Here is a 27,855-nt window from a genome sequence, read left to right as displayed (position 1 = left end):
TTGTTACTGCTGTTTATACACGAATTGATCTGGAAATAAATGTTCTATTGAATTGAATTGAATTGAGGTGCTGAAGATCATATGCAGTGGGTCTTTGTTCTCATGATTTTTAGGATAGTCCAGAGTTTGAATACTGTTTTTAAAAAGTCAAGGGTGTGTGGGGCATTTATTCAGTTATGTACGTCAATATGGACTATTTCACACACAAGGTGTTAATAACACTGCTGAATAAAAATTATTTATCCCTCGTAAAGGTAAAAAAAAAAGAAAGCTCATGCCCTTACAACCAGATAGAGTCCTCTTTGATAAACATTTTTATTGGACAGCGCATTTATGGTACACAAGGAATTAATGCACTCCATAAATAGAGGACAGGTGGTGGGATGACAAATTACAATTGTGATGCAATGCACAGTAAAATCACATGAAAAGACTTGATACACACCTGGGCTTTAAGGCACTAGCATATATGAAGTGCTCATATTACACTGAGCTTGAAAAACATCGTTCATCAACTATGACCTTTGGTATGCCAGACATTTTGGAATAGCCACATACAAAGAAACAACCTCATAGATATAAAAATGTACATGAATATAAATGCATAACACTTGTGGACCATATCCTGAAACAGATTTTCGCAAGAGGAAACTTTATCACTACAACTAATAAAATCAGTCTTCAATGTGTTGCCGTGGTACTCATAGTCGTGGTTGACTGTTATTAATTATATGAGGGAAATCAGAACTATCTCTGTACACAGGTACACAATTATATTCTTTGCTACCATCCTCCAAGTCACATCAAACTGAAAAATCCATATTGCACGATTTACAGGATTGCTCCAGACAGATCATGACAAAACAAGAACAAAATTTAACACTTGTGAGGAAAGAAAAAGAATGTAGAGACTAAATTCAGTGCCCTTCTGATATTAACGAACACGGTTACAATGAAATTTTGTTACAATGTAGCGAAAATGCAGGTTCCAAAATTATTATATATTCTTATTACCTGATTTGTTCAGCTGTAACAAAATTTCAATATAACAAAAGAAAAAATGCCAGTCCTAAGGACTTCCTTATAACAGGAGACACCTGTATAGCACACAATGAGAGAAATTAGATAATACAGAGGGAAAAAATTGGAGGTTCTCCGTGGAAAAGTGGGGAGAAGAGGGGAAATAAAGCCACACTTAGAATAGGAAGTACAAAAACAAAGTCGAAAGAATATGATTGGCCACATGAAGAACACAAGGATTTGGACCAAAGGAGACACACAGACACAATGGTACTGAAAGTGGAGCATTAAAATCATTTACCATAATTTTACACTTTGGTAATTCTATTTAAGTGATAGTAAGATACACTCCGGTGGAAAGTGGAGAGATTTTGCCTCCTAGACTAGCTCTGTTCTCTTCTAAATAAATTTTTAAAAATGCATTATGGAAATCACGATTACCCAACCTTGAACACTGATAAGATGCCTGTAGGACCTCCTTACCAATACATGAATCTTACATGAATATACGGTATGGGTATGTTGTTGTTCACATGAGAAATATCACTACTTCTGGCCTGAGCACCTATCAAACCAACCTTTCAATTCAATAGCCATGTCTGTCCATTAATAGTGTCATATCTAGTTGACCAAATAGTCCCATAGCCACACATTACCACAAAGTCATGGCATCTGGGTATTTGAAAATATGATATCTGCGATTTAAATATAGTTACATGTAAAATGTGTAATGGTAGAGATATGACTACTATTGTATGATGATGACAAAGATAGTAAGAATAGTAATGATAATGACAATAATGATGGATATGATAATAATATCAGTGATAACAGCAATAACAATAGATATCTCCACTGCTCATGTTTGTTCATCATTTATTGCAACATAAAAAATCACCTGGATATATAGGAGCACACCTCCTTCATATCAATATTTGATCAGCCTCATTGTGGTTCATAACTTAAACATGATTTTTCATTCGTTGAGCAATGTGACAGCCAAGGTACGTGTACATGAGAATTAGTGTACAAAAAAACAACAACAACACATCTCTGCAAAATGCAGTAAACATTCAGAATACCAGTACAAAACAAGTAATGCATATATAGACCAAGCACCATGAAATAATACAGTCTGCGTTGAACATAACAATCGTCTACCACTGGATCAGTAGCTACAATTGCACATCATACCAACTGTAGTCTGAATAACAAAATGGTTGCTGGATACGATGATATAAAAATGTAGATATAATGTCAATTTGTCATAAAGGCATTTGCATGCTTACTGTTTGTATGTAATCTATACTGTTTTAAATGCAATAATTTTATTGGATTACAAACAGATGTAGAACACAATCACTCTGACAGCAGAGTGTTTGATTCACATACTGTCACTATGATCATTAATATGATATTAGAAATAGCACTGTCACACAAATATAGCTACATGCATACATCAGTGTGTGAATTTGAAGTACATTGTTGCTGAAAGTGAAATGTGAGTAATACAAGATAGAGGGTTAGAATTATGAATAAATAGAAGTCTCTAATATGTTTGTTTTTTTCACATAGCTTATAGAGATAAAAATATTCAAAGATTATATGATTCATAGCAGACTTGTTTTGAAGAGTCCATGTCAAGCAATGGACACTCATTGGAGAAAGAGTGATCTCTTATATTAGGACACATTGTCAAGTGTTACCAAATAATTGAAAGTGGGGGGTAATTGACAGGACATGTCAAAGAGAATTTTTTTTTTTTTTTTTTTTTGGGGGGGGGGGGGGGGGGGGGGGAAGGATAGTAAAGGTATGAATATTTCACTGAATATCTGGACCAGAGCAAGTCATTTCAATTTTAATAACTGAGATTCCTCAAATTGCCTAATGTCCAATCACTTGGATATTGGGTATAAGCCACCCTGTTCACCTGGTTTGTGTTTCTGTTTAGAGATTCCAGATACACCATATATGCATAAAAAGTTTAAACAATAATTTTAGTTTCATCATCTACCTTGATAAATATGGACATTTGTATATTTGAATGAAAGCCTATTTTCGGCAATAAACAGTTGAGTCTGATGTACATTTTATATGTGAATCTAATTCCAATATAAAGTAGGCTAACATAGAGATTCAAGTCCAAGGTACACAGAGATGCATCCCATATTACGTCAGTCATATTTGCATGTGTGTGTGTGTGTGTGTGTGTGATTGCGTGTGCACTTTTAACGCATTATAACATGGTTTCGAACAAAAACTTATGCTTGTTCGAGTTCGTCATGGCGTGATGGTGGTTGCTCAATGTCACTTGAATCTCCGTTTCCACCCAAGGCTCATCAACCACATCATCCATCTTAAAAGTGACTGCGTGTTCCATTTCACTCATATTGCAATCAAAATTTGCTCACAGTTTGTGCTCCTTGTAGTCCTGCTGACACCAATGGATGAGAAGAATATTTCAGTTTAGCACATGACGCAACTCACTTTAACCCACTGAAGATGGACTGACTTGGCTACAACACGCATTTCCCATAGACCCTTGCACGAGTATACTCGGGACTCGTCCTCAAAGGGTTAATAGCTGCTTTGTAGTTGAAGCTGTGAATCTTTATTCTCTCAGAAGGTCCTTGAGAAGTTCGTTCCAAAAGCCTTTTGAATTTCCCTCACAATCATCTGATCCTTCTCACTCTCCTCCCCTTCCTCTATCGCTATGGCGACGAAAGCCTTCTCCATCTCAGCCAGTCTGTGGCAGTGCTCCCAGTAGGACGTGTTGGTGAAGATGCTGAGGATGAGGGAGAGGTATTCTGTGCGCACCTGTCAAGATATCAGATGGAAGATGATATTTAAATCTATTTATTTATCAATTTATTTATTAATTCAGTCATATTTCAACATGGTGGCCTAATCAGTAGGCAGGTACTGTTCTTCTTGGGGCCCTGCAAATACAATCATAACAGATAACAAAACAATGACATTTACACAAAGTACTTTATATATGGACAGGTAAAGTTCTTCCACCAAATCTGAATACATACAATCACATTTTTAATAACTATACAATCACATTTACACACATATTTATCAAACAAAGGATAATACCATGGTGGGCCTACATATCTAACCAAAAAACATTAATGAAAACTTTTGAACAAAATTAACCCTTTAAAGACCAAATCCCTCAAATCCCCATATGGATAAAAGTTTTAAGAGGACCACTGCCACAGCGCAAGAAGGAAATCATTCCTGACCTGGTCGCCTGGAAGGAGGTCGGTCATCTGCCGGACGACGATGTCGATGAGCACCTTCATGTCATTGGAGTAGAAGAGGTCAGAGGTCGTGGGGCTGGAAAAGATGTCCCCCATGAACTTGAGCAGGGAGTCCTGGGTGTCTTGGCTGTGCTCGAACATCTTCACTGGATCGACTGGGAGACAGAGGGGGACAGAGAGAGATAGTCTCATGTCAAACTTTGTTAAATCGTACAATAGACCAATTCGTAATTCTACTATGTGCATGAGCAGAAAAAGGTCATTTGTACCAATAGGCATTTTGGTTTGTTAATTCACTGAGATAAGCATCTGTGATGTGATGATTATTCATGTGATCTTTATCTAGAATAATGGTGATTGCCAGCACTTCCACCTGACAGCAATATGAAAAGAAATAATCTGTTATTGCATTCAATACAAAACAATGAAATGGATGCCTTCTACAATGTCAACTGACGGACTTTTCTGGTCACCTGGTCTGAACACAAGTTCATTCTTTGTTTGAACACAAATTCCATAAATTGTTTCGTCGGGCAATCTTATGCATTATGCTGCTGCCGCTTTGAAAATGAGAGAAGCGCCTAACCACCTGAGAAAAAGAAAGGTCATTTGTACCTATGTAAACATAAGCTAATTATGAACTGGCTTTAAGATTCTGTGCAGTCTTTTACTCAATAATTTTTGTTAAATGGTCACACAATAAGCTTTTTTCATATTGTAATCAAATTTATGGATGTTTCATGCCTGGAAACATTAGGCGTTTTCACATCAGCCCGAGAAAAATCCAAGCTCGAGATATTTTTCGCGATTGCGAATTAGCATGCTATTTCATTTCTTATTCACATAAGCCCGAAGAGAATTAGCCCGAAATTTTTTCGAGCTAATTTGACAGCTGAGCATGTGCAAACAGTATCAGTAATGTATGCATTTTCAAAAATTTCTCATGATTTGTGTGCAGTTTGCCTCGATCGAACAGGTCACACACGCTAGGCATGATGGGATGCATCACGCTAATTTCTCGAGTCGTTTTCACATTATCAAATAGCGCGCTACTATCCCGCTATTTCAGAAATTTCCCGAGTCGGACTCAAGAAATTTTCTTGATCAGAGCGATACAATTAGCACCCTAATTTGTGTTCACATTATCAAATAGCGCGCTATTTCGAGATCGGGTTAATTTCTAAAGTCAGAAAATAGCGCGCTATTTCGTGATCGGGTTAATGTCCCAAGTCAGAAAATAGCGCGCTATTTCGAAACATCGGGCTGATGTGAAAACGCCTATTGAGACGAGCTATTCCATCAACCTGCTCTTCTTAAAAGAAATTCAATTAGTGGAATCCAGTTTGCATATACTTGTTGCTACGTCGGAAAAGCCTGGGATAAGCTTTCAACAAGAACAACCTCTGTTTAAAAGGTATGCATAAAAATGTTACAAAAACTGCCGATTTTGTGCAGTCTCTTAATACACAAAGACCATCATTACCATCATTGATGTCAAGAATTTTTATGGAATCACACAATTTTGTTCATTGACCATCATCATCATTATTTAGGTTGGCACAAATATGCGCTGCAGCATCATGGATGAGCTAATGCTCTCCCTCCCTATCTGTTGTCTGATGGAATGCAGTCGTGCAACCCAATGTGGGTAATCCAGCAGGTAGAGGGTACATACGGCACAACAGCTATTTGACTTTTTGCTCAGACATGAAAATTAAATGCCTTAATCTCAGATACCTTTAATGCGAAGGCATTCCCCTTTCTAAGTAAACTCATAAAATTCCCCCACCCCTAATATTCTAACCCTGTGCAAGGGGAAATGTTGGTGTTCCGTCCCATTCTCATCGATGGTCACGGTATGATATTATATGACTTACCCCCTCTGTTGACCAGAAGCATGATTTTCTCGCTGAAACTCTTGGCAGTCTTCCTCTCTGCTAGAACTTTCATAACAATGTTGTCTGCAGGAACTAATAAAATGAATGCATACATAGGATCAAAGATAGGTGAAACACTATTTTGGACATAAAATGATAGACAGAAGTAGTATACAGACAAAGATATCTGAAGGGATTCATTCACTGTAAAACCACAAACATTCATAAATTGGAGCTGACAGCCTTTTTTTTGCGGCATGAAATTTTCACGAAACACCGCTGACATTCAATGCATTGTGTAGACAAACTCTTTCACATGCACCTTACTCTCATGAATCTTGGCTCGCACAAAATTCACAAAAGTTTCAACGGACATGGAAATTTCTGATTTTAGAGTGGAAAATGAGCACTTGCTGGTCAGATAGACGGAATGACAAGAAACAGAGAGAGATAGAGGGATGAAAGAAGAGACAGAGATGGAAAGATGGTAGCATTCAAATTGTCAGATATACACAACATTACCTTGAAAAATAAAGAATGGAAAAAAACACAACAAATTGTGACCGAGAAAGAAGAGCACATCAACATTAATGAGCGTGTGTAGTGCAGAAGGGTAGATAGAGGACTGTCAAGCTTTGATTTAAAAAAAAAATGCAAGAATTAAGACTACATAAAATCAACAGGATAGATACACGGTCCTGATGGAGATGTGATTAGCAGCAGCCATAACTCGTCAAATTTTTCGTCAAACTATCTCAACAACAAATATCTATCACAGGGATTTGTAAGTAACCTACCACATGCTCATTTCCCTACCAATTTTATTGTCAATCTCCGACACTTACAAACTACTGTTCAAATTAACAATTAAAACTTGTTACAACATACAATTAGTGTGCCCATGTTCATATCTCCAACTCGCTACTAACTGTGCTTCTTATAATTGAATATAACATAATTATATTCATCTGAATCATGTTAAAGCAACATAATTATAACAGCAGCAGTGAAAAGTTCAGATGGTAAATAACTAAACTGACAAATTCTTCACATGAATCTTCCATCCTGCAAACTCATATTAATGAGGGGAAAACCTCAGAATTAGGTAAGAGCTAGGGTGAGGGAAAAAAGGGGTTGGTGGAACCTCACGTCTGAAATGGAGATTGAAGGCAAGAATGAGGTTGACAAAGAGATCTGGAACCTGCTCCATCTCGTCAGCAGAGGGAGGTTGGTCAATGTTGTCCAACAGGAAACCGATAAAGTCAGCGTTCAGCTGGTCTGTTGGGAGAGAAAATTGCACCACATCGTGGTCACATGATGGGCATTGTCTAACGAACCATCAATGGCATTCTGCACTGAATACTAAGAGGTATATTATGTAGGTGAAAGAGGTGAGACAAAAAAAACAACCTCGTAAAGCAGCATGATACATAGAGACAAGAATCTGCAATTTAACCGATATCTCCGTCCATTGCTGTACTCCATAACCCCAACTTAAGCACTCACAAAATTGCCACGAAGTCCCGATTCGCAAAAACTCAGACTTGCTAAATACATGAAGTATACAGTGTGTGATACCTGCTGGGGTACTGTAAAAGCTGCTATTTTCGCAAATGAGAAGGTCACACATATTTTTGTTAGACATTGTTTTCATCATTCGGCACCTAGGCTATCATAAAAGCACTAATACCTGTCCGTAAATTTAATGCGATAAGGATCAGGCGGCACACTTTCGCATGTTCTTAAATTCGCGGTCCAACAGTGATTTGCGAAATTTGCAGGAATGAAACCCTTGTGAAACGAACAGCTTTAATGGTATTGGTAACCCCCTTTTCTGAACCTCTGCCGAAAGGGTCTCCTACCATAGTGCGTGAATGGGAGTGGCTCCCCTGTGGACAGGAGCATGGTGGAGACAAGGCAGGAGTAGCACAGCTTGGAGATGTTCTCCTGGTCGGACCGCATGTCTCGGGCCAGCTCCACAGGCAGGACGGAGTAGAGGAGGCTGGAGAGGGCGTCTTGGTCCAGGTTGCACAAGGCGCCGAATGTCTTCAGCAGGAGCATTCGCAGTGAGGGTCGATGTTCCTGGAAGAGTCAAAGTTATCTCTGGATGAATAACGTGAACGAAATCATTTTTTTTTTTTTCTTAAATGAGAGGCACTGCTCCAAGAAAGAAAGATACAAAGCTGACATAGGATTAAAGTGACAGACGAAAATTTCGGGATTTCATGATGCTAGGAACTTTTGAGAAGGAGCAGATAAAGAAAGGGACACTGCTCCGGAAAAAAACAGAAAATCATAATCTCCTTTAACATTTCTTAGTCCACATTTAGCAACAAAACTACTGAATTAGTCATAACTGGAACTAACCTTTTTTTTTGTATCTATAAATGACTGACAACAAAATTTCACAGCTCCTGTTCATGAGAGCATGCAACAGGGGGCCATTCTCCCAGGAAAATATAGTGTTTGGGGAAAAAAGTTGCTGACAATGTTTTCTCAAAGTTCACAGCAAGTGTATGGGGGAGACAGTGCTCCTTAGGGAAAATAAAAAAGTCTTTGGAGAATCCAACAGCTGACATGAAGAATTTTACAGAGTTCCATTTTTATCTTTTTATCTATTTATTTTTCTTTTAGAAATTAGATTTCTTGACAGCTTGTGTACACGAAATTTCTTCTGTCACTACCAGACCAAAAAAAAAAGAAAAAAAAAAAAGAAGAGAAAACAAAAACTGAGACAAAATCTTGGCACTGTGACAGACACAGGAGGAAACTTTGCAAGCCAACAGACTTGGTGTCTGTTACCCACTTTTTCCCCAAGTGCAACAGGAGGCCTACTTCTCCATATATTTTCCTGCCAGCTCAGTTGGTACCGCTCCTAACTTCAACACAAATTTGAAGCTCCTTTCTGGCCCTCTCTTTTCTCATCCAGGATCGGTATTTCCTTCTTGATATCTGTGCCAACAGATGATGACTGAACATCCTTCCTTGTTACAGGCTTTAAAGGGATGGAATTATTATTATTATTATTATTTTTTTATTTTTTTTATTTTTAAAATGGGGATTCAGGTTCTAACTTTTTGCAAGATTATTAGAAACCACTTATGGAATTATGGAATATTAAAGAGCATACAATTCTAAGAGGAATCAAAAGAGTATTTAATGAAAATCTGTTTTGAAATGGCTGAGATATACAAAAACAAAGTAAAACAAGGTGGTCCTAATAAAAGGTGGGTCCCATTCTCTATTAGGACCATGTGGCATGCCCCCACATCACAGATCAGAATATTTTGCCCTGTACAGAAGGCACTGTAAACTGAACATTTCTCATTTTCTTTGCAGTGGCAATGCTGACTGTATTTTCAACTTTATCTGACTATCATTTTGGGGGTCGCAAAGACAGAGAGAGAGACAAAACAGGTGGAGAAGACTTTCGCTACTATTACTACCCTTTTCTAATGAAAAGTAACGGTGCTCTTCTTGATAAAGAGGCAATGTAAAGCCAGGTTCCCTAAACTATTCACGTAAGTTTTCATAGACAATCACCACATGTATGTGAATAAGTAAAGGAGCAATAACGAAAAAGCACTGTGTGCTGGCTAAGAAGTCACTAATGATAATGGCCTCATCTGTTTAACAGGAGCCTTTGTTTGGATTTACAAAATGATTGTAATGTTTTTCCATCATGTATTCAAAACAAGCTATATTTTCTAACATATACTGGACAGCAAAAGAAAGTACCCACTTCTGTCAAAGGCCGCACACAAAAATTCATCCCCGAGAAATACACAATTTTTGTACACAGGTGTGCTACAATGCCCCTTACTTATCACATGCACGTAAGCAAGTGAATGTCTTCATAACAAAGAAGAACTTGACATGCACAGCATCTTGGTCATTGAATCAAAAGTCCCACAAAACAGCACTTTCCACCATGCAAAAATGGCCACTGAATGGATAACATTTTCAAACAACCAATATGTCAAAGTGAACACCTGTTTTGTCAATATGATTTTAATGAGTGTATTCTGTATTTAGGGATGCTATCCTTCCTGATTATGCTAATTCTCAGAATAAAATCAGTTAGCTCTTTAGACAGGACATTACTCTGGTCTAAGCTAGCTTCCATCAGGAAAACTAGAAATGTCGCTACAGCGACTGGTTATACCCCCGCCAAACAACATTTCATAAGCTTTGGTCAAAACAACATTTCATAAGCTCTGGTCAAAAAACTGAGGAAGTAGTTAAATCCGCAAGATCTTTCCTTGATCTTCTGCCATTAATATGCCGTTACCATGGCAACGTACTTTCGGGTACTGTCGAAAAATGCGTCTTGCACATCTACAACCAAAGGCACACATCTGTACCAAGTTTCATGGAAATTGGGCAAAAACTGAGGAAGTATTTTGCAACACAAAATTTTCCATCATTTTGGCTCATATGTGAGCTGTTACCATGGCAACATACTTTTTGTCACTGTCAAGAAATGTGTCATGCTGACCTATATCCTAAGACAAACATTCAATATGAATTCCATGAGAATTGGAAGAACACTGATGAAGCAGTTTTGCCATGAAGCATTTTGCCCTATATTTTACCAGTAACATGCCGTTACCATGGCAACGCACTTTTTGCCACTGCGGAAATATGTGTCTTGCACATTAACATATTCAGATGAACATCTGTACCTAATTTCATAAAAATTGATCAAAAACTGTGGGAGGAGTTCGCGACGCAAGATTTGTACCCATTTTTGCCCATAATATGCCGCTACCACGGCAACGTACTTTTGGGTACTGTCAAAAAATACATCTTGCACATCTACAACCCAAGGCACACATCTGTGCCAAGTTTTATGGGAATCGGTTGAAAACTGAGGAAGTAGTTCGCGACGCAAGATTTGCAACGGACCGACCGCCGACCGTCCGCTGATTCCTATATACCCCCTTCAAACTTCGTTTGGCGGGGGTATAATTATGCCACATCTTGTAAGGCTTGTAAGGCTCATTCTGTTACATTTTATGACTTTTGATCCAGTGACCAAGATGCTGTGCATGTCATTTTTTTCTTTGTAATAACGATAATCACTTGCTATTGGGTATGTGATTACTAATGGATATTGCAGCATACCTGTGTACAACAATTTTTTATATCTGGGTGGTGAATTTTTGTGTGCAGCCTTTGACAGAAGTGGGTACTTTCTTTTGCTGTCCAGTGTATATGGACTGTCACCCTAAGTGTTTCAAACAACAACATCACAAAAGAGCCCCTCCCATTTTTATAACCCCATTTTTTAGCTGACGAGCACACTGCCATGTATTCAAACCACCTGAAAACTGAGAACAATACCCAAAAGGGTGGGCAACATCAAGATTTTACCCTGAACACTGCTGTTACGAGTGAAGTGCAGATCTTTAAAAAAGGTACATGTACATGAAGTTGAATCACTAGAGGTTCAAAGGGGGATGAGGGAGGGGAAAAATAGAACTGCTGAAGGAGGAGAACAATGCTGGAGTATGATATAATATCAGTGTGCTTGCTTGGATGCTAACTTACCATCTGGTAGTAAAGGACTAGGTTCTGAATGCACTCAAAGTTGTCCTTGCGTACAACTGCCTGGCAAACTCTTGGATCAGCATCTGACTACACGGAGATACCAAAAAAAAAAAAAAATGGCCACAAACACACAGGGTTAAATAATAGGTACAACACACATTAAATTCCCCCTTGCATAAAACAAGCCTTACAGATAGACATTTATCTTTCTCTTCAAGTGCCATTATTTACAGTGCAGTGACTTCAAAGCTCACTAAATTACTGTTCTTGCAATCTTCTTTTCTTTTCTCTCTCTCTCTATAGAGATTTCAGAGGTTTGTTGGAAAAGATGAACTAGAAATTTGCTAAAGATGGCTACCCATCACTTTAGACAGAATGGTCTCAATAACACTTTCTAATTCGTTGGGCAAGCAATATCAAAATGTCTGTAAAGGTATCAATGCTTGCTAGAGACAGGAGCACTAATAGCTATAAACAAAGTGTGTCACACATGGTGAGCGATGCTATCTACACTTTTGTGCTAAATGTATAAATTTTCTCTCATTTCGTCGTCAAAATCATATCCAAGTCTTGCTTTCATGAATGTGTTACATGGCATCTATTTACAGATGATTGTAAAACACACAGGTAACATATGACTATTGTTGCAATGTGCCTTGCATGAAACAATACACTTGCTTCGTGTGCAAGGTTTGCATTTCACAAACATCCTGGAAACCTGCTTAGCGATGCTGTCTAGTGTGTCATCTTCAGGACAAAAGTTAAATTTCAACAGCGGAAAAAAGCAAAGAAGACAAAAAATACCAAAACGAAGGAAAGGAAGCAAAAGCAGAGGGAGTAAAAGGTAAAGAAAGGAGGAAAAACAGGAAGAGAAAGAAAAAGAGGTGAAGAAGGAAAAACAGATTTATTTGTGAATATACACTTCCACACTACGAGAAAAGGGGACATTGTATAAGATTACCAATACCCGATACTCAATTAAAGGTCATATATCCCTATTGCAAACGCCATACAATTTTGCACGGTTAAAGAATAATGTCTCCCAACATTATGTATGAAATATTACAGTAATATACCTCAGAGTTTCTAAAAAAGAAATGAAAATGTAACCCCATGTCACCCAAGAATATGCTCCCCTTTTGTACCCAGAATAACAGTCAGAATTATTAGGGGGTCTGAACAAATTTGCTGCACATTATAGCATTATTTCCTCCTCCATCATAAAGAAGTTTCCAGTTTTATCATTCTAAGAGAAGGTCTGAATTACCTACCTCTAAAATATACCAGCTTATGAATGGAGTCTAATTTTCAGGGTTACAAAAGAGACACACAGACTATAAGGGGGGGGGGGGGAAGATGTTGTGAACCTGTCACTATGGAGATGGATTCCCCCCGGATGTTCTCACCAGGATGGTGATGAGCTCCTCCAGGTACTCGCTGATGATGGCTTCGTCCTCATGCAGGGCCCAGCTCCTCTGCTGTGAGTCGTCCTTGCAGGCCGTCAGCTCGGTAAAGATCACCTCCAGTCTGTCGTGGTCCCGGCTTCCCTCGATCACAATGTTGGAGCTGGTAACGTTCTATTGTCAATCATCGGCAGGGGACATGAAACAGTGTGTTCATTTTTAGTTTGTTTGAAAGGTAATAGGTGACAAGCACTGCAATAATCACAGGACTTTGTGAAACCCCCACAACACAAATCATAACATATACATTTCATAAGCACAGTTATAAAGATGAGGAAGAAGTTCTACCGCCTTCACACTTGTCCAAAAAGCAAACAAACAAATAAAACAAGCAACTGTTCGTTTGTTTGTTTTCATTTTCCATCAGACAGGATGGCTGGATACCCTACATTCAGCTGTATCAGCTGGTCTCCCACAAGGTCAAAAGTTTGTACGTATTTCATCGGGTAATGCACCCTGCTCTTGGCGATGAATGAATGAAGCTGGCTCTTTTATGTGCGTAAGTTGTGACTCCCTGTCAAATGGGACTTCCACTGTATTACCCCGTTTACAGCCCGGCCTCAATTGCGCGGCAATTTTGTCTGTTTACACTGCTGGGCTCGGCCGCGCTTTTGATTCAAACCTTTCAATATTTTGTGGTAGTGGCGCTCTGCTTGTAAACAAATGCTATTTGGTATTGTCTGGTTTTCAGACCCTTTGCGAAATGAATTCCGTGGCGACGAAGTCGCCGTTCGGGCAAAGGCCTTTGCCGAAGGAAAGAATCCTTTGCAGGACAAAACCACCTTAAACTATACTAGTTTTCGACGTTGAGGGGGTTAATATCCTGAATAGCGAAAGATACAAGCAGAGGGTTTGGAAGCCAGACTAAAATTGGCCACGCAATTGGCCGCGCATTTGGCCCAGTTTGCGTTTACACCAAGAAAAGGCTGGGCTTGGCCACGGCTCAGCCACGGCCGAAACCACCTCCAGAGTGAGGCCAAACGCGAGGCCAATTTTGGCCTCGCATTTGGCCTTTTGTGCGTTTACACTGAAGCAGGGCTGGGCACGGCCGCGGCCGAGCCGCGGCCGAGCCTCGCACTGTAAACGGGGTCTATGTCCTATCCGAGGGCCGGAGTGTTTTGCCTCTACTAGAGGGAACAGCATGATAGTAGACGACATTGCTCAATAAGACTCACATGGATTTGAAACCTCGACAAACCCCAGGCATTCGCTTAAAAGGCAAATACGCTATGGATTGGCCACCTTCGCCACCCTGTAAATGAAGCAATCCCCTCTGATTTCTCTTTTTTTCTCCAGTTGACAGCAGCTTTATTTTTCCAACATATCTGGAATGGCACTGGGTGCTTCAAACAACAGCACCACAAAAAAGTCCCTCCCATTTCTACAGCCCCTTATTGTCAGCTACTGAACACACCATGTCAACTCTTCCAGGGTTTCTACCCTACTATTATGACCAGAGGGAAGGTAGGATAGACGTGACACTCACCAGATCTGTGGTTAAGCTGGAGAGGATTTCTGCCATGGTCTCAGCAACCTGGGGCACTGCCACACCCACACCCTGCAGCACAGTCTTCACCGCCAGCTTGGACATGTCGTAGCTCAGATTCGTTTCCACCCTGATTCTCTCCACAAGGTCCCCGAAGAGACCGCTCGGGATCTCTGGCAGCGGGGACAACGACGCGGAAGATTCGTTGTGGTTGTGCGATGTCGAGACATCGTTGGGCTCAGTTCTCGTTATCGGCAAACTGCTGGCATTCGTAGACGTTTGCGGGGACTGTGAGCGACGGCCGCTGGAGTCGGTTTGGTCGCGCTCCTTCACGCTCTCCTTCCTCTGGGGTGGTTTGGGGGCTGGGCGGGTCTTTGACGACGACCGTGTCGATCGTGAGATGATGGCTGCATCGGGACTGGAGGGAGATGTCTGTGTGAAGGGAGAAGGTGCTTGGCGGTGCTCTACAGAGGCTTGTTGTGGAAGGCCAGGTGCCTTTCTCTTGGGCTGCTGGTGTTGTTGTGGTTGTTGCTGTTGCTGTTGCTGTTGCTGTTGCTGCTGTTGTTGCTGTTGCTGTTGCTGCTGCTGGTGCAGTTGCTGTGGCTGCTGAGCTGGTGTAGCACTCTGGTTGTTTCCTTCAAGAATAGACTTTCTATGCTGAATCAGCTTTCTACAGTAGGATGAAAGGGCAAAGTAGGATGGGTTAGCAATGGGCACTCACTCAGCCGCTTGGTAAAAACTTTATCAAAGCAATTTTCTGTCTTTTCTCCTTGGCATTTTGCCATGTAGTGTTGCAGAGTGGCTTTTATAGATCATAATATTTTTTTTCTTTAGTGAATTGATTTTCTTAATAATAAGTAATACTCATAGACACAAAAAAATCAGACTAACTAAAAATGTCTCTATGGCAACTAGTATGCCTCCACCATATCGCATGATTCTCCGAATAGGTCTGGAGTATGTCTTGACAATGTGAGATGCCCACTTCAAGTAATAGGCAAAGAATTGAAGTGACATGTTTGTCACAAATGTGTTGAGTGTTTACTTTCCTTGAACTAGGTTTCATGGCTTATTGTTTAAGAGAGCAAGTATTTGGGAATAATTTGAGCATTTTCACTTGACCTTTCACCCTTGCCCTTTGACCCCAAAGGCCCACAATTCTTCAAATAATCACTAACTGGTAACATCCATTTTCATGACAACACTCTGAGCTATTTTAAAAATATGGGAGAATTTGTGACATTTTAACCCATTGAAGACAGACTTATTTTGCTACAGCACTCATTTCCCATAGACACCTGCCTGAGTATCCTTGGGACTCGTCCTCAACAGGTTAACATATGCACTTGACCTTTGACCACATGGCCAAACTCTTTCAGCAATGTATGTACAGTCAAACCTGTCTTAGCGGCCACCTCTCTATAGCGGCCACCTGCTTATAACGGCCACTGAAAAATCCCCCGAACGCAATTGCTGTATTATAGACCCTTTGTATAGCGGCCACCTGCCTAACGCGGCCAGCGGCCACTCATTTTGTCTCCCGTGGTGAATATCAACCTGCGTATAGCGGCCACAAAAATTGAGTTGATCCATTAAATCGGCAATGAGTACAATGTCTTTTACGTTCATTGCGTGATTTCTACCGAGTCCTAGCTCTGTCACAATCACACAGACATGATCGACAAAATATTAATGCAGCTCTTTGCCACGAAAACCCGTCTTATCACTAACTTGACTAGATTAGATCTATATAGGCTTCAGTAATGCAGCCCTGAATAGGTGCTACAAAGGCAAAGACAACTCCTAATGACATCTTAGACTGTTACCGAAATGCAGACTGATTAGTGTTTAAGTCCCTTTGAATAAGGACAACATAGTACTTGTCATGGTATTGTTTCTATAGTTTACGTAAATTTTACACATCATCAATCCTCCATCGAACTCAGCTCTCGTGAGCCCCGTTCATGCAAACCGGTAGGGATGAACCAGAGCACTTCTCAGGCCCGAAATATTATTTTTTACATCAAAAGAATAGAAGGAGGCAATGAAAAAAAAAATGGAGTGAATAATATTGTACAACGAAAATCCCCATAATAGCACTGCTGCACATGCAAACTTATATGTTGTTGTTGTTGTTTTTTTTTTTAAAGAATAACATGCGGTATTTTCGGCTATTATAAAATGCAAATAATGGAATTCAAAATGGCCGCCAACCTGTCTATAACGGCCACCTGTCTATAGCGGCCACTTTTGTTGTTTCCCTTGGGTGGCCGCTATAGACAGGTTTGACTGTATATGAATAGTTTGTTTTCATACCTCAGATGGTTTTTACGTTAAATTGTCTACAAAATTGATTACGGACAGAAGGACGGACAAACAGACAGACAAATAACCCGAAAACATAATGCCTCCATCGACACTTTGTGGCAGAGGCATAGATATATACCATTCAAGAACAACAATTTCTTCAAATTAATGATTATCGCATTGTGGCATTGTTATTGCAACTGATTGACAAATTGCCCTCTAGCCACTGAAACACACACTGATTTTTCGTTGTTTTGAGTAATTGCCATGATACAAAATCATGGCATACAACTGTATAATGCTCTAGTGGGATTTGAAGTCACAACCTATCCATTACGAGACAGGCATCATATCAATATAATTTCGGCAATCAAAATCCTCCAGGACTTAATAAGTCATTCAATTCTGACAGTATGTTTTTGACATATTATTGCAATGCAAATACATAAGTTAGAAAAATGGAATATGTTTTTAATACAATAGACAGGGCTTGACATTAGCTGTCACCAGGGGCTACTAAAAATTGATGTCAGGCCACCAAATTTCCTGAAAGGCTATTTTTTGGTGGCCCAATTGGGCAGCTAAAATCCATTATGAATTCTTATATTTCTCCTCATTTCTGGCCACCAAAGCTTCATATTAAAGGTCCTGTTTACCTTTGAGAACAGTGATTTAAAAAATGTTCAAGATATCACATTTGATGCATATGTGTAGGTCTGTTGTATCACAACACATCCTACCATATACAATTTTTTTGCAATAAAACCTAAAATACAAGGAGATATCAGTATTTTTCTCATTAAACCATAACTGTAGATGGTTTAGTCTGAAAACATTTTAGTCTGAAAACTATTGTTCACATTTTGTGCATTTAACAATACTTAACATCAATTATAATACAGATTCAATTTTTTATGGAAGTTGTTTCTATCCCAAACTCACATTTTAAAACTATTATTAAGCATGAATGCTGGGTTTTTGTTTCATCTACAAATGATAAATTATGCCTTTAAAAAGTTCTGGCGACCTGAACTGGCCGCCAGAGAAAAAAGTTAATGTACAGCAATGCAATAGACATGTCCTGCCTATATCTACTGTAGCCAATTGACCTGTGAGGAGGATGGGGGAAATCATCATTTTTTCCCTACTCACTGTAAATTAGCCCGCTGATCATGTGACATTGAGCCTCCTTTCTCCGTGGAAGCCAGGTGTATGAATTCAATCGCCCTGTCGATGGACCGGATGACCTCGTCATTGGACAGGTCGTCCTTCTTGATGTAGTTGGCGGGCACATACCCCGTCTGGCCCAGGTGATCCATTACGTGCCACCAGTAGGGATCAGTCCCGTCCAGGAGGGTGAAATGGTCCCCCTCCCTGAAGCTGAGGGCCCTGGCATTTTTGGATTGGTAGGCGAATGCCGCACGATACATGATGGCAGGTGTCCCCTGTTTGAATAGAGAGAGGGGAAAATGAAACAAGAAATCGGTTAGTGATCTATAGAGGACAAGCAGGATGAATAGTGACTGCATTGGTCTGCAGATTGTACAAGCTGAAAAATATCACTGAAGGTGATTAATACCCCCGCCCCATGACGACAGTCTTACCCAAGGAATGATCTTTCCTTGATCTTCTGCCATTTAAATGCCGTTACCATGGCAACGCAGCTTCCGACACGTCCGAAAAATATGTCTTGCACATCTTCCCACCAAGACTATTGTGTGTGCCACATTTCATAAGCTTTTGTCAAAAACTGAGGAAGTAGTTCAATCCACAAGATCTTTCCTTGATCTTCCGCCATTAATATGCCGTTACCATGGCAACGCAGCTTCCGACGCGTCCAAAAAATATGTCTTGCACATCTTCCCACCAAGACCAATGTGTGTGCCACATTTCATGAGCTTCAGTCGAATACAGAGGAAGTAGTTCAATCCGCAAGATCTTTCCTTGATCTTCTGCCATTTATATGCCGTTACCATGGCAACGCAGCTTCCGACACGTCCGAAAAATATGTCTTCCACATCTTCCCACCAAGATCAAGGTGTGTGCCACATTTCATACGCTTTGGTCAAAAAACTGAGGAAGTAGTTAAATCCGCAAGATCTTTCCTTGATCTTCTGCCATTAATATGCCGTTACCATGGCAACGTACTTTCGGGTACTGTCAAAAAATGCGTCTTGCACATCTTCAACCAAAGGCACACATCTGTACCAAGTTTCATGGAAATTGGGCAAAAACTGAGGAAGTAGTTTGCAACACAAAATTTTCCATCATTTTGGCTCATAATATGTGAGCTGTTACCATGGCAACATACTTTTTGTCACTGTCAAGAAATGTGTCATGCTGACCTATATCCTAAGACAAACATTCAATATGAATTCCATGAGAATTGGAAGAACACTGATGAAGCAGTTTTGCCATGAAGCATTTTGGCCTATATTTTACCAACATGCCGTTACCATGGCAACGCACTTTTTGCCACTGCGGAAATATGTGTCTTGCACATTAACATATTCAGATGAACATGTGTACCTAATTTCATAAAAATTGATCAAAAACTGTGGGAGAAGTTCGCGACGCAAGATTTGTACCCATTTTTGCCCATAATATGCCGTTATCATGGCAACGTACTTTTGGGTACTGTCAAAAAATACGTCTTGCACATCTACAACCCAAGGCACACATCTGTGCCAAGTTTTATGGGAATCGGTTGAAAACTGAGGAAGTAGTTCGCGACGCAAGATTTGTAACGGACCAACCGCCCGACCGCCCGACCGACCGCCCGACCGACCGCCCGACCGTCCGCTGATTCCTATATACCCCCTTCAAACTTCGTTTGGCGGGGGTATAATGATGTAATGCCTTGGACTGGAAAGCATGCCTAAACTATCTTCAGAGTTCATATCATGGAGGTGGGGGGGTTGGAGAACGACTTCCAAAACATAACATAATCAACATTTGATTTGTCACGCCGTACATCGGGGTACCGTCGTAACCCAGGGTACGGCGTTGTGTAGTGCAATCTCATGTCCATTATCATACAGTTGTACAATGTTGTCATGGCAACTATTTTCTCATCAGCGCCAGCATAAATCGGCGCGGCGATAACGATCGCAATGCCAATTTTCCTTCCATGTCAACTTTTCCACAGCAAAGAGTAAAACAGAGCATGTAAATGAGAAAAGAAAAATATCATTTGCATGCATTCATTGTTGCATAATCACAAAGTAGAAAACATTTTTGTGCATAATAATACTAAGAATTATTTTTACACATTTTTGGTAACCCCGAGTACAGCACTGAAAAAAAATTCAAGAAAATGGTGCATTTTCATTTGTTACCCCAGGGTACCAAATATTGCATCATTTATAGGGCAGTGATTTGGCTCAACTGGTAGTGCATCTGCCTCCCAATCCAAAGGACCCAGGTTCGAATCCCGAGTGAACTGAGCAATGTTCTGTGTAATCATACTGTCCCCTAAATAGTAAAAGAGGTGAAACACTCTGTCCCTTGGAAAGAACATGAAATGGAGGTCCCGTGTGTGAGCGAGTCACGACTCATGCACGTACGTAAAAGATCCAGCTACGGTACATTTATTAATGACAAAGAGCAGGACCACATGCATGGCCAGGTAAACTGGTCCTGCCTCACATCCAACTGGACCCCATGGAAGACCAGCTAGTACACCTGGTAGCTGAATATGGGCTATCCAACCATCTTTTCAGATGTAAAATTGTTTGTTTCAGAAACAAACTAAAACAAACAAACAAACATTCAGGTGTGCAAGTGAAAAGAATGCATACAATGTAACAAGCTAAAGATCTAATCAATCAAAGTACAATAGTTAAAGAATGACAGCTCAACAGCAACAAAAAAAAAAAAGATGACTACACAATCAAGTTTCTGATAGTCACTGACCCTGTCACCAGGCAAATAACTTCCATCAGTTGATGGGCAGGTGTTCCTATGATAATAAGCCATGGCAGGATTCATAATACAATGTAGTTGTCGATTTCTAATACCAGCAAAACCTTGGGGAATGGCTCGGCTAAGCAAACAGCCATGGGCACAATGTCTCAGTGGATGCAAGCAATCCGTTGCTCAAAATACGCACAGGTTGTTTATGTTTGGCTGTTTGGCTTTCTTTTTTTGACGATACTTCCTAAACTGATGGATGAGGAAGTACTCTGCAACAGGAAATGGTGCAATAATAAAGGAAAATTAGCATGTTTGTTTGAAAGCCTCTATTACTTGCTTTTTCCCCTTTTTTCCTGGGCACATGACATTATTTCACCTCAACTCTGATGGAAATTAGACATCTCAACAGAAAATGATCATAAATTTGCCAGTTTATTTCAGATGAAATATGAAAGTTCAAAGCTCTATTCATACCTCCTTCATTATTTATAGCATTGACAGATTGATCCATCATGCTAATGATGAGGTGATGATGTCATCATCTGACAATCCTCCAGTGAGTGCACTGAATTTAACATGTCAGTAATTCAGCACCTTAAAGGCATTATTTACCATTTGCAGATGAAACAAAAATCCAGCTTTAGTGCTTCAAATTAGTTCTAAAACGTGAGTTAGGGATAGAAACAACCAATGTAAAAATTGTAATCATTTTAAAATCAGGATAATCAATGTTCAGTATTGTTGAATACGATATACAAAAAGTGAACAATAGTTAAAATGATATTGTTTCTAGATTAAACCGTCTACGGTTACGGTTTAGTGAGAAAAATAGTAATATCTCCTGATATTTTACGTTTTATTGCAAAATTTTTATATGGTAGGATATTTTGTGATACAGCTGACCTACACTATGCATCAAATATGATAAGTCAAACATTTTCAGAATCACTGCTCCCAATGGTAAAGCGTACCTTTAAAAAAGGCTTTCTGGGTGATTTTCAAGATTTTGCGATTGAACACACAGTCTGTAGATTGATTACAGTATTGGGTACAGAGCTTTGGGATGATGATATAAGATTGTTTTCAAATTTGATAACAAATCACAATAAACAAGGATGTTGACATAGCAGCTTCACATAAGAATGCATAATTGGGTGCCTCGGGATGTACAGATGAACAAAAAAGAAGAAAATGTGAATAAATTCTACCCAGGTGGACTTGTTGTACAAGTTGTATTGTAATGGAATTACACTGCTACATTATTGGAATAAGCATCCTATGTCATCATACACGTTCAGTGCATTATGTTTTGGGTTTTTAGAGTTACGGTTTATCTGCTCAGGGGCCACAATGAATTCCACAAATCTATACACGGTACTATCGATTTAAATGTTATAAATCGACTGAAATGTCCCCTTAATCTCTTTCTTTAGCAAAACCTTCATGGCTAAATCCTTGAGATTCTTGAATAAATGGATATATACAAAGGACATGAATTCTTTTTACATTCGATTCATGCCAGCGAAGTATATTCAGTGGGGCCTATTGTGCTTGGGATTGGAAATATTCATGGAATCCATCTGGCCCTGAGGGAATTTTGCCTTAAAAATTGTTTATCTCGCCATTATTAGGCTGGCGCCTCTCAATTTCACGGCATATCTTTTAATGGAGAAAGATTAGACTCTGTTAAATTTGTTGATCTGCAAAATATCAGAAAGAAATACTTGAAGTTTTGCCCATTTCAGAGAGAAAACAGGAACTTTATTCATCTTAACTGAGTTACCAATTCAAGATTTGGTTAGAAATTTGCCAGTGGAGAGACTTTTGAAAACACTGAAAAATAAAAACAAACACTTGTGTATGACCACTGAAGGGTTTAAATGAAAGATTTTTTTATTTTTTCTACTTATGAAACACTAACTTCAAATAGCAAGAATTATGTACATATTCGCTAACCAATGCTGTTTGTGCTTTTTTAATGTACCCTGGTGGGAAGCGAATGAATCGGGCCACCCATGAATCCCCATGCTACTGGGTCTGTAAGTCGACTTGGAAATGGAATGAAGCTTCACTTTAACATGTGACCAAAACTGACATATCAACATTGGTGTAAGGTACCGTACTCTAAACTATATCCAAGGGGCATATTTATGAACAGTGTGACAGCCCACGCATAATGAGTGTTATATGAGACAACCATGTACATACATGTAGTATCCGCTTGATAATATTTTCCTTTTCATTCACAACAGTTTTGTTCTCTTTGTCCCACTAAACTTTTATCAAGATCCAGAGAGAGAGAGAGAGAGAGATTCAATGATCAGTCATGGCATGATCTCAGAACATACAGGAAATTAAGTCATCCTGCATTTTCCTGACAGGGAATAATGGTAGAGAGAGAATAGAGGAGAGAGAGAGAGAAAAAAAAACTATACTACAGTGTATTGTACTGTGCAAAGTGCAGGCACATTGCCTCTCTGATGATACAGGAATATTGTTGTTTTAATTTGTATTACACTCACACAGTTTGTTAATTGCAGCAAAATATTTGTCAAACTCAGGAGGAATACAATTCAAAAACATCACAATGTTCCTCAAATTTGTCTGTATGTTTTTCCAATACATCAATCCACTACAATTTATCAAGTAATTGTGTAGGAGATATTTCCAAATCAAACTTTTAAAGGCAGATAATTCCATTTCACATTCAATCCACTGTACAATACACATACGTGTACTTCATTTTAATTCACAAACGGTATTAATCACAGTGATTGTAAAACATGACAAACATCACACGCATATCAAAGCCCTTCAAAGCCATTTTTAAATTGTTAAATGTCAAAACTTTTTAGCATTCTCTGAAATTTCGGATTAAATTAACTGCCAATGAGATCTTCATGGGTTAGACAAAATACACTGAAGGCTGCACAAACTTATAACTCTTCATCCAAAGTTCATGGCAATTGAACTGATGGGATCCATTCTACAGAATATTCAAGTACCTTTATGTGAATATGTTACCATTGTGCACATGACATAACGTATAATGTCAGTTTCTACTATTGAACACTGATGGCACTACAAAGTACAGCGCAGTTACGATACTGAAAATACTGACTTAAAGCAATGATCATAATGATACACACAGTTAACAATTATACTATAGAGACGAGAATAATGGCATTCAATGAGAACACTTTCATTTGAAATCAATATCATTATCCCATTGATGCAATTACCCGATACCAGGCTTGGAAGATCATGGAGGCGAATCACAAAGTTTGAAAACAATGTAAACAATGACTCTTCACTATCAGTCTGATATAAAACATAAGTATGAATGCATCATGTATCTCTGTTCTTTTTCCTTTCTGAATTGCTGGGATATCAAACTTGATAAATCAGTGTCACATGATTTGCCCCTTAGCTAGATAGAAGACACGACATTTTGTCGCTGTTCATCTTAACAGGGTTCCTTGCCATTACTAACGGAGATGTATTGTGCTCATTGCCAATCCTCTGGTTATCTTTCAGCAAAAGGATTTCCTGAATGCTTCATCTGTTTACTAGTGCCCTAAAGTGACTCCCTGCAGTGTCTTATATCTCACGAGTCTGAAAACATGAGTCTGAAAACATTTATATTGTATATGTTTTCAATTATCTATAGTACAGGGTCATACTGACATTAAAACAACTACAACAACAACTTTGTTCTTGCTCAGTGAACTACTATGACTGCTCACAGCTTTCTGGATAGAAACAATGACTGCTGGTGTTTAAGAAAAAACAAATTTGCCTCTGTCACTTACTACAAGAGACCCGCAGGTCCAGCGCTCACTTGAGCAGTGCACTTCGCCTTCATGGCACTCCACCTCTGGCAAACTATTTTAAAAAGTCGTAAGACTCTGAGATTGCTGCATGCAATACCAAGGGTTTTTTATGCTTAGTGCTGTATGTGAAAATCCTTACTTCCTGTTGAATGTGCAAAAACATTTGCACTTGGCACTTACAGTGAACAATACCAAATTCACATTTAAAAGATTTAATAATGTACACAAAGTGGAAAAATGCATTGCTGTAATATTGACCACCATATTTGGTGGTCCTTTATCTGCCATAAATGTTTAATCATGACAAAGTTGGCTTGTTCTACTCGCCAGTGGTAAAACCAATTGCTATCATTAGAAAATGAAAAATGTGCTGCATAGTGGGCTCCATCTTCTATCAACTCTTTCTGAACAACACTTATGGCCATACTTACTTCGCATTCATTACAGCTGGCTCCATAATTTCATTCCATTCCTAAAAGCTCTCATTTACAAATGGCATTTTGTTCTTACACTTTCAATCAAAAGTCAACACTTCAAATTGAAATAGCTGATTATCTTGACTGCATGCTGGATATTCATATCATATCAATGCAGACAAATGGCGTATTCAGGGCACTGTTTCATAAAAGTTGTCAGTCTCTGACAATTTCAGTAAAATCCTTGGTTTTGATCGACTGATAAGCTCTGGTCACTGACTGTTACTATGGTAATTGTCAGAGATGGGCAACTTTCGTGTAACGGCATCAAGGTGTCTGGTCAAAACAACAGCAAAACATGTGAATTTAGTCACTACAAGGAAAAGCAAATTACAACTCAAACATACACTGTAGATCTGTTGAATTCATCGTTAACAATAATGCTGCCACGTTTGCTGGCATGTGCTTATAGAGCACAGCACTCCATATTCCTGCAATTCTGTATTTTATCGTGATGTCAATGTTCTCAAGTTCCTTTGTGCCTTGTGCATTTGTGTTTGTTTTTAAATAATGCATGATGATCTGGGAATCAGCTGGCAGTACTTTTAGACAGTCCTGGATTGCACTGCATTATGCACTGCCTAAAACCTGCGAGCAAACTACTTAATACATTTTTCCTAGAAGAACAGTTTGTTTTTGCAGCATCATTCATTTCAGCTTTCATGGTGTTGTTTTTGTTTCTTTCTTTCTGTTTTTTTTATAATTTGAAATGATTTGGAATCACCCATCTGATCCCGCTCTAGCTTCCTGAGTAAACTGCTATTTTTAAAGGGATTAGGGCCTACTCTGTCAGGTATCAAGATACTCAAACAAAGTCAATACTGGAGTTTATTTTCCCAAAGGACTACTTTGTGCTCTGGCTATTCCTCCATTATTCAAATGCTCTCTAGCTTGTTTGAATTATGCAGGATAATCTGGAATCAACTGCACATGTACTCACACTTTTCATGTTCTACCTTGAAATTATTTATCTTGTATTTCTACTACACCTTGAAATGTGCACTCAGAGCTGCCAACATTTGGTTTTTAGCAATTCTCCAATTTCTACATCATTTTACAGTTCTCATGCTGTTTATATCATGTAAACTAATTACAACTATTAAATAGGATCAACCAAGTCTATACAATGTAGGTGCCTACAGCCTTAAAAGTGTGCCGCACCTTACTTAGCACTTTAGTCCTTTTGTGTATTAAAGTTTGTAGACGACAGTGTTACCTGTTTTGGATGTGGGTCTATGCCTCAACTAGTAGACTAGAAAGGCAAGCTATCCATAATTCCACCATAACAGCATTAACGCCATCCAAATTTCAACCGCCAGTGTATTACTGAGTATACATGTAAAACCTACAGTAAATTTATGGCTTTGTGCAGGGTCGAATTTTGAAACAGGAGGTCTAACCTTGGTGAAGGTTTTTGTTTTGTTTTTGTTTCCCGCATTATTGTGAAATAGTCCATCACTCCATTCACCGCCACTCATTTCATCATAGCCGGTGACTGCTTTCAACCTCCACACACTTTGCACATAGTGAATATGCACACGCAGAACAAGAGGGGACCGATATCACGATTTAGCCTTGTTTTCTTTAACCCGTTTAGGATGGGCTGATTTGCTATAACAGCAATGCATTTCCCATATAGACACCTGCCCAACTTGTAGTAGTACTCGGAACTTGTCTTCAATTTGACAATGGGTTAACTAGACCCTAGATCTAGATCTAGTCTGAATTTATATAAAAACTTAAAAAGGACATGTCATGGAAAGTGCAAATTTCTTTTTACGGACTATTGGCATTAAACTTTAATACTTTTATTCCTGTTTGTTCATTATTTGAACTAAAAGTTAAACATATTGTATTGGGGACACAGTGCAAAAGTGGGCGAGGCATTAATCGATATTGTATTGGCTATTGCTACTGTGTAGATATAATATGACTGCATTTCAATTGCAGCATCAGGCGCGCCTCTCTAACGTTAGCACTATCTGCTATTGCAGCAAGCCACACATACTCATGCACATGCCACAAGCATAGTGTAAATTTGACACAACATTCAAGTGAACACATGGGACTGTGATTTGGCACGTCTGAAGACATAAATTTAGCCAAAAACACATTCATTTTTATTTTTACCATAACGTATACCTTCACGAACACGATGCACCTCATTACTATGCTGACATGAGAAAATTAACTGTCATAGAGTCCTACCTGTCACTCATACGTAAATAGATCTTGATACCGGTAATATCGGTGGCGCGGAATTGTTATGCGGCGGCCACATAAACCTGTCTTCCGTTCAATTCGATTGCAAGTGGTGCTAGTGCAGTGCATCGAAGTGCATTCATCATCAGTGAACACTCCCCATACACTCACTACGTGTGCGCGTGTGTGTATGTTTTGGTGTGTATCTATCATCTGTTGTTGTTCTTCTTCTTTACTGCCCTTTGAAACGCAGCCGCCCAGGTATTGCATAACAGGATCCTTCGCTCGGGCACAGTCTCTGTCGAGTGAGGGCTGTTCCATGATGGGACATGCAGTCGTGAGGATAGTTGGACCGAAAGGGTTAATACCAAATGTAACGCGTTTCAGATCAATGAATTAATCGAGTCCAAAATTTTCGTTTTGTGATGATATCTCATTCCGTGGCGTCTTCCTT

At 39.3% G+C, this 27,855-nt stretch overlaps 1 protein-coding gene across 1 annotated transcript; it reads right to left on the bottom strand.

Annotated features, from left to right (window-relative positions):
- Positions 1 to 3,639: 3,639 nt before the first annotated feature.
- On the bottom strand, positions 3,640 to 27,484 carry LOC139726972 (NCK-interacting protein with SH3 domain-like). Its single transcript, XM_071637958.1, has 11 exons — positions 27,408 to 27,484; positions 18,128 to 18,420; positions 15,281 to 15,338; positions 14,669 to 15,178; positions 13,126 to 13,296; positions 11,720 to 11,806; positions 8,029 to 8,248; positions 7,316 to 7,444; positions 6,167 to 6,259; positions 4,272 to 4,444; positions 3,640 to 3,837 (listed from the first exon to the last, which is right to left on the bottom strand). Exons 2-11 carry the CDS (start codon positions 18,403 to 18,405, stop codon positions 3,640 to 3,642), a joined length of 1,917 nt encoding a protein of 638 aa, XP_071494059.1. The 5' UTR covers positions 18,406 to 18,420; positions 27,408 to 27,484.
- Positions 27,485 to 27,855: the final 371 nt, after the last annotated feature.

The sequence above is a fragment of the Diadema antillarum genome, unplaced genomic scaffold (genome assembly GCF_040938485.1).
Source record: "Diadema antillarum isolate AM-2024a unplaced genomic scaffold, OU_Dant_1.0 seq00000107_RagTag, whole genome shotgun sequence".
NCBI lineage: Eukaryota > Metazoa > Echinodermata > Echinoidea > Diadematoida > Diadematidae > Diadema > Diadema antillarum.
This window is presented reverse-complemented; position numbering and strand designations above follow the sequence as displayed.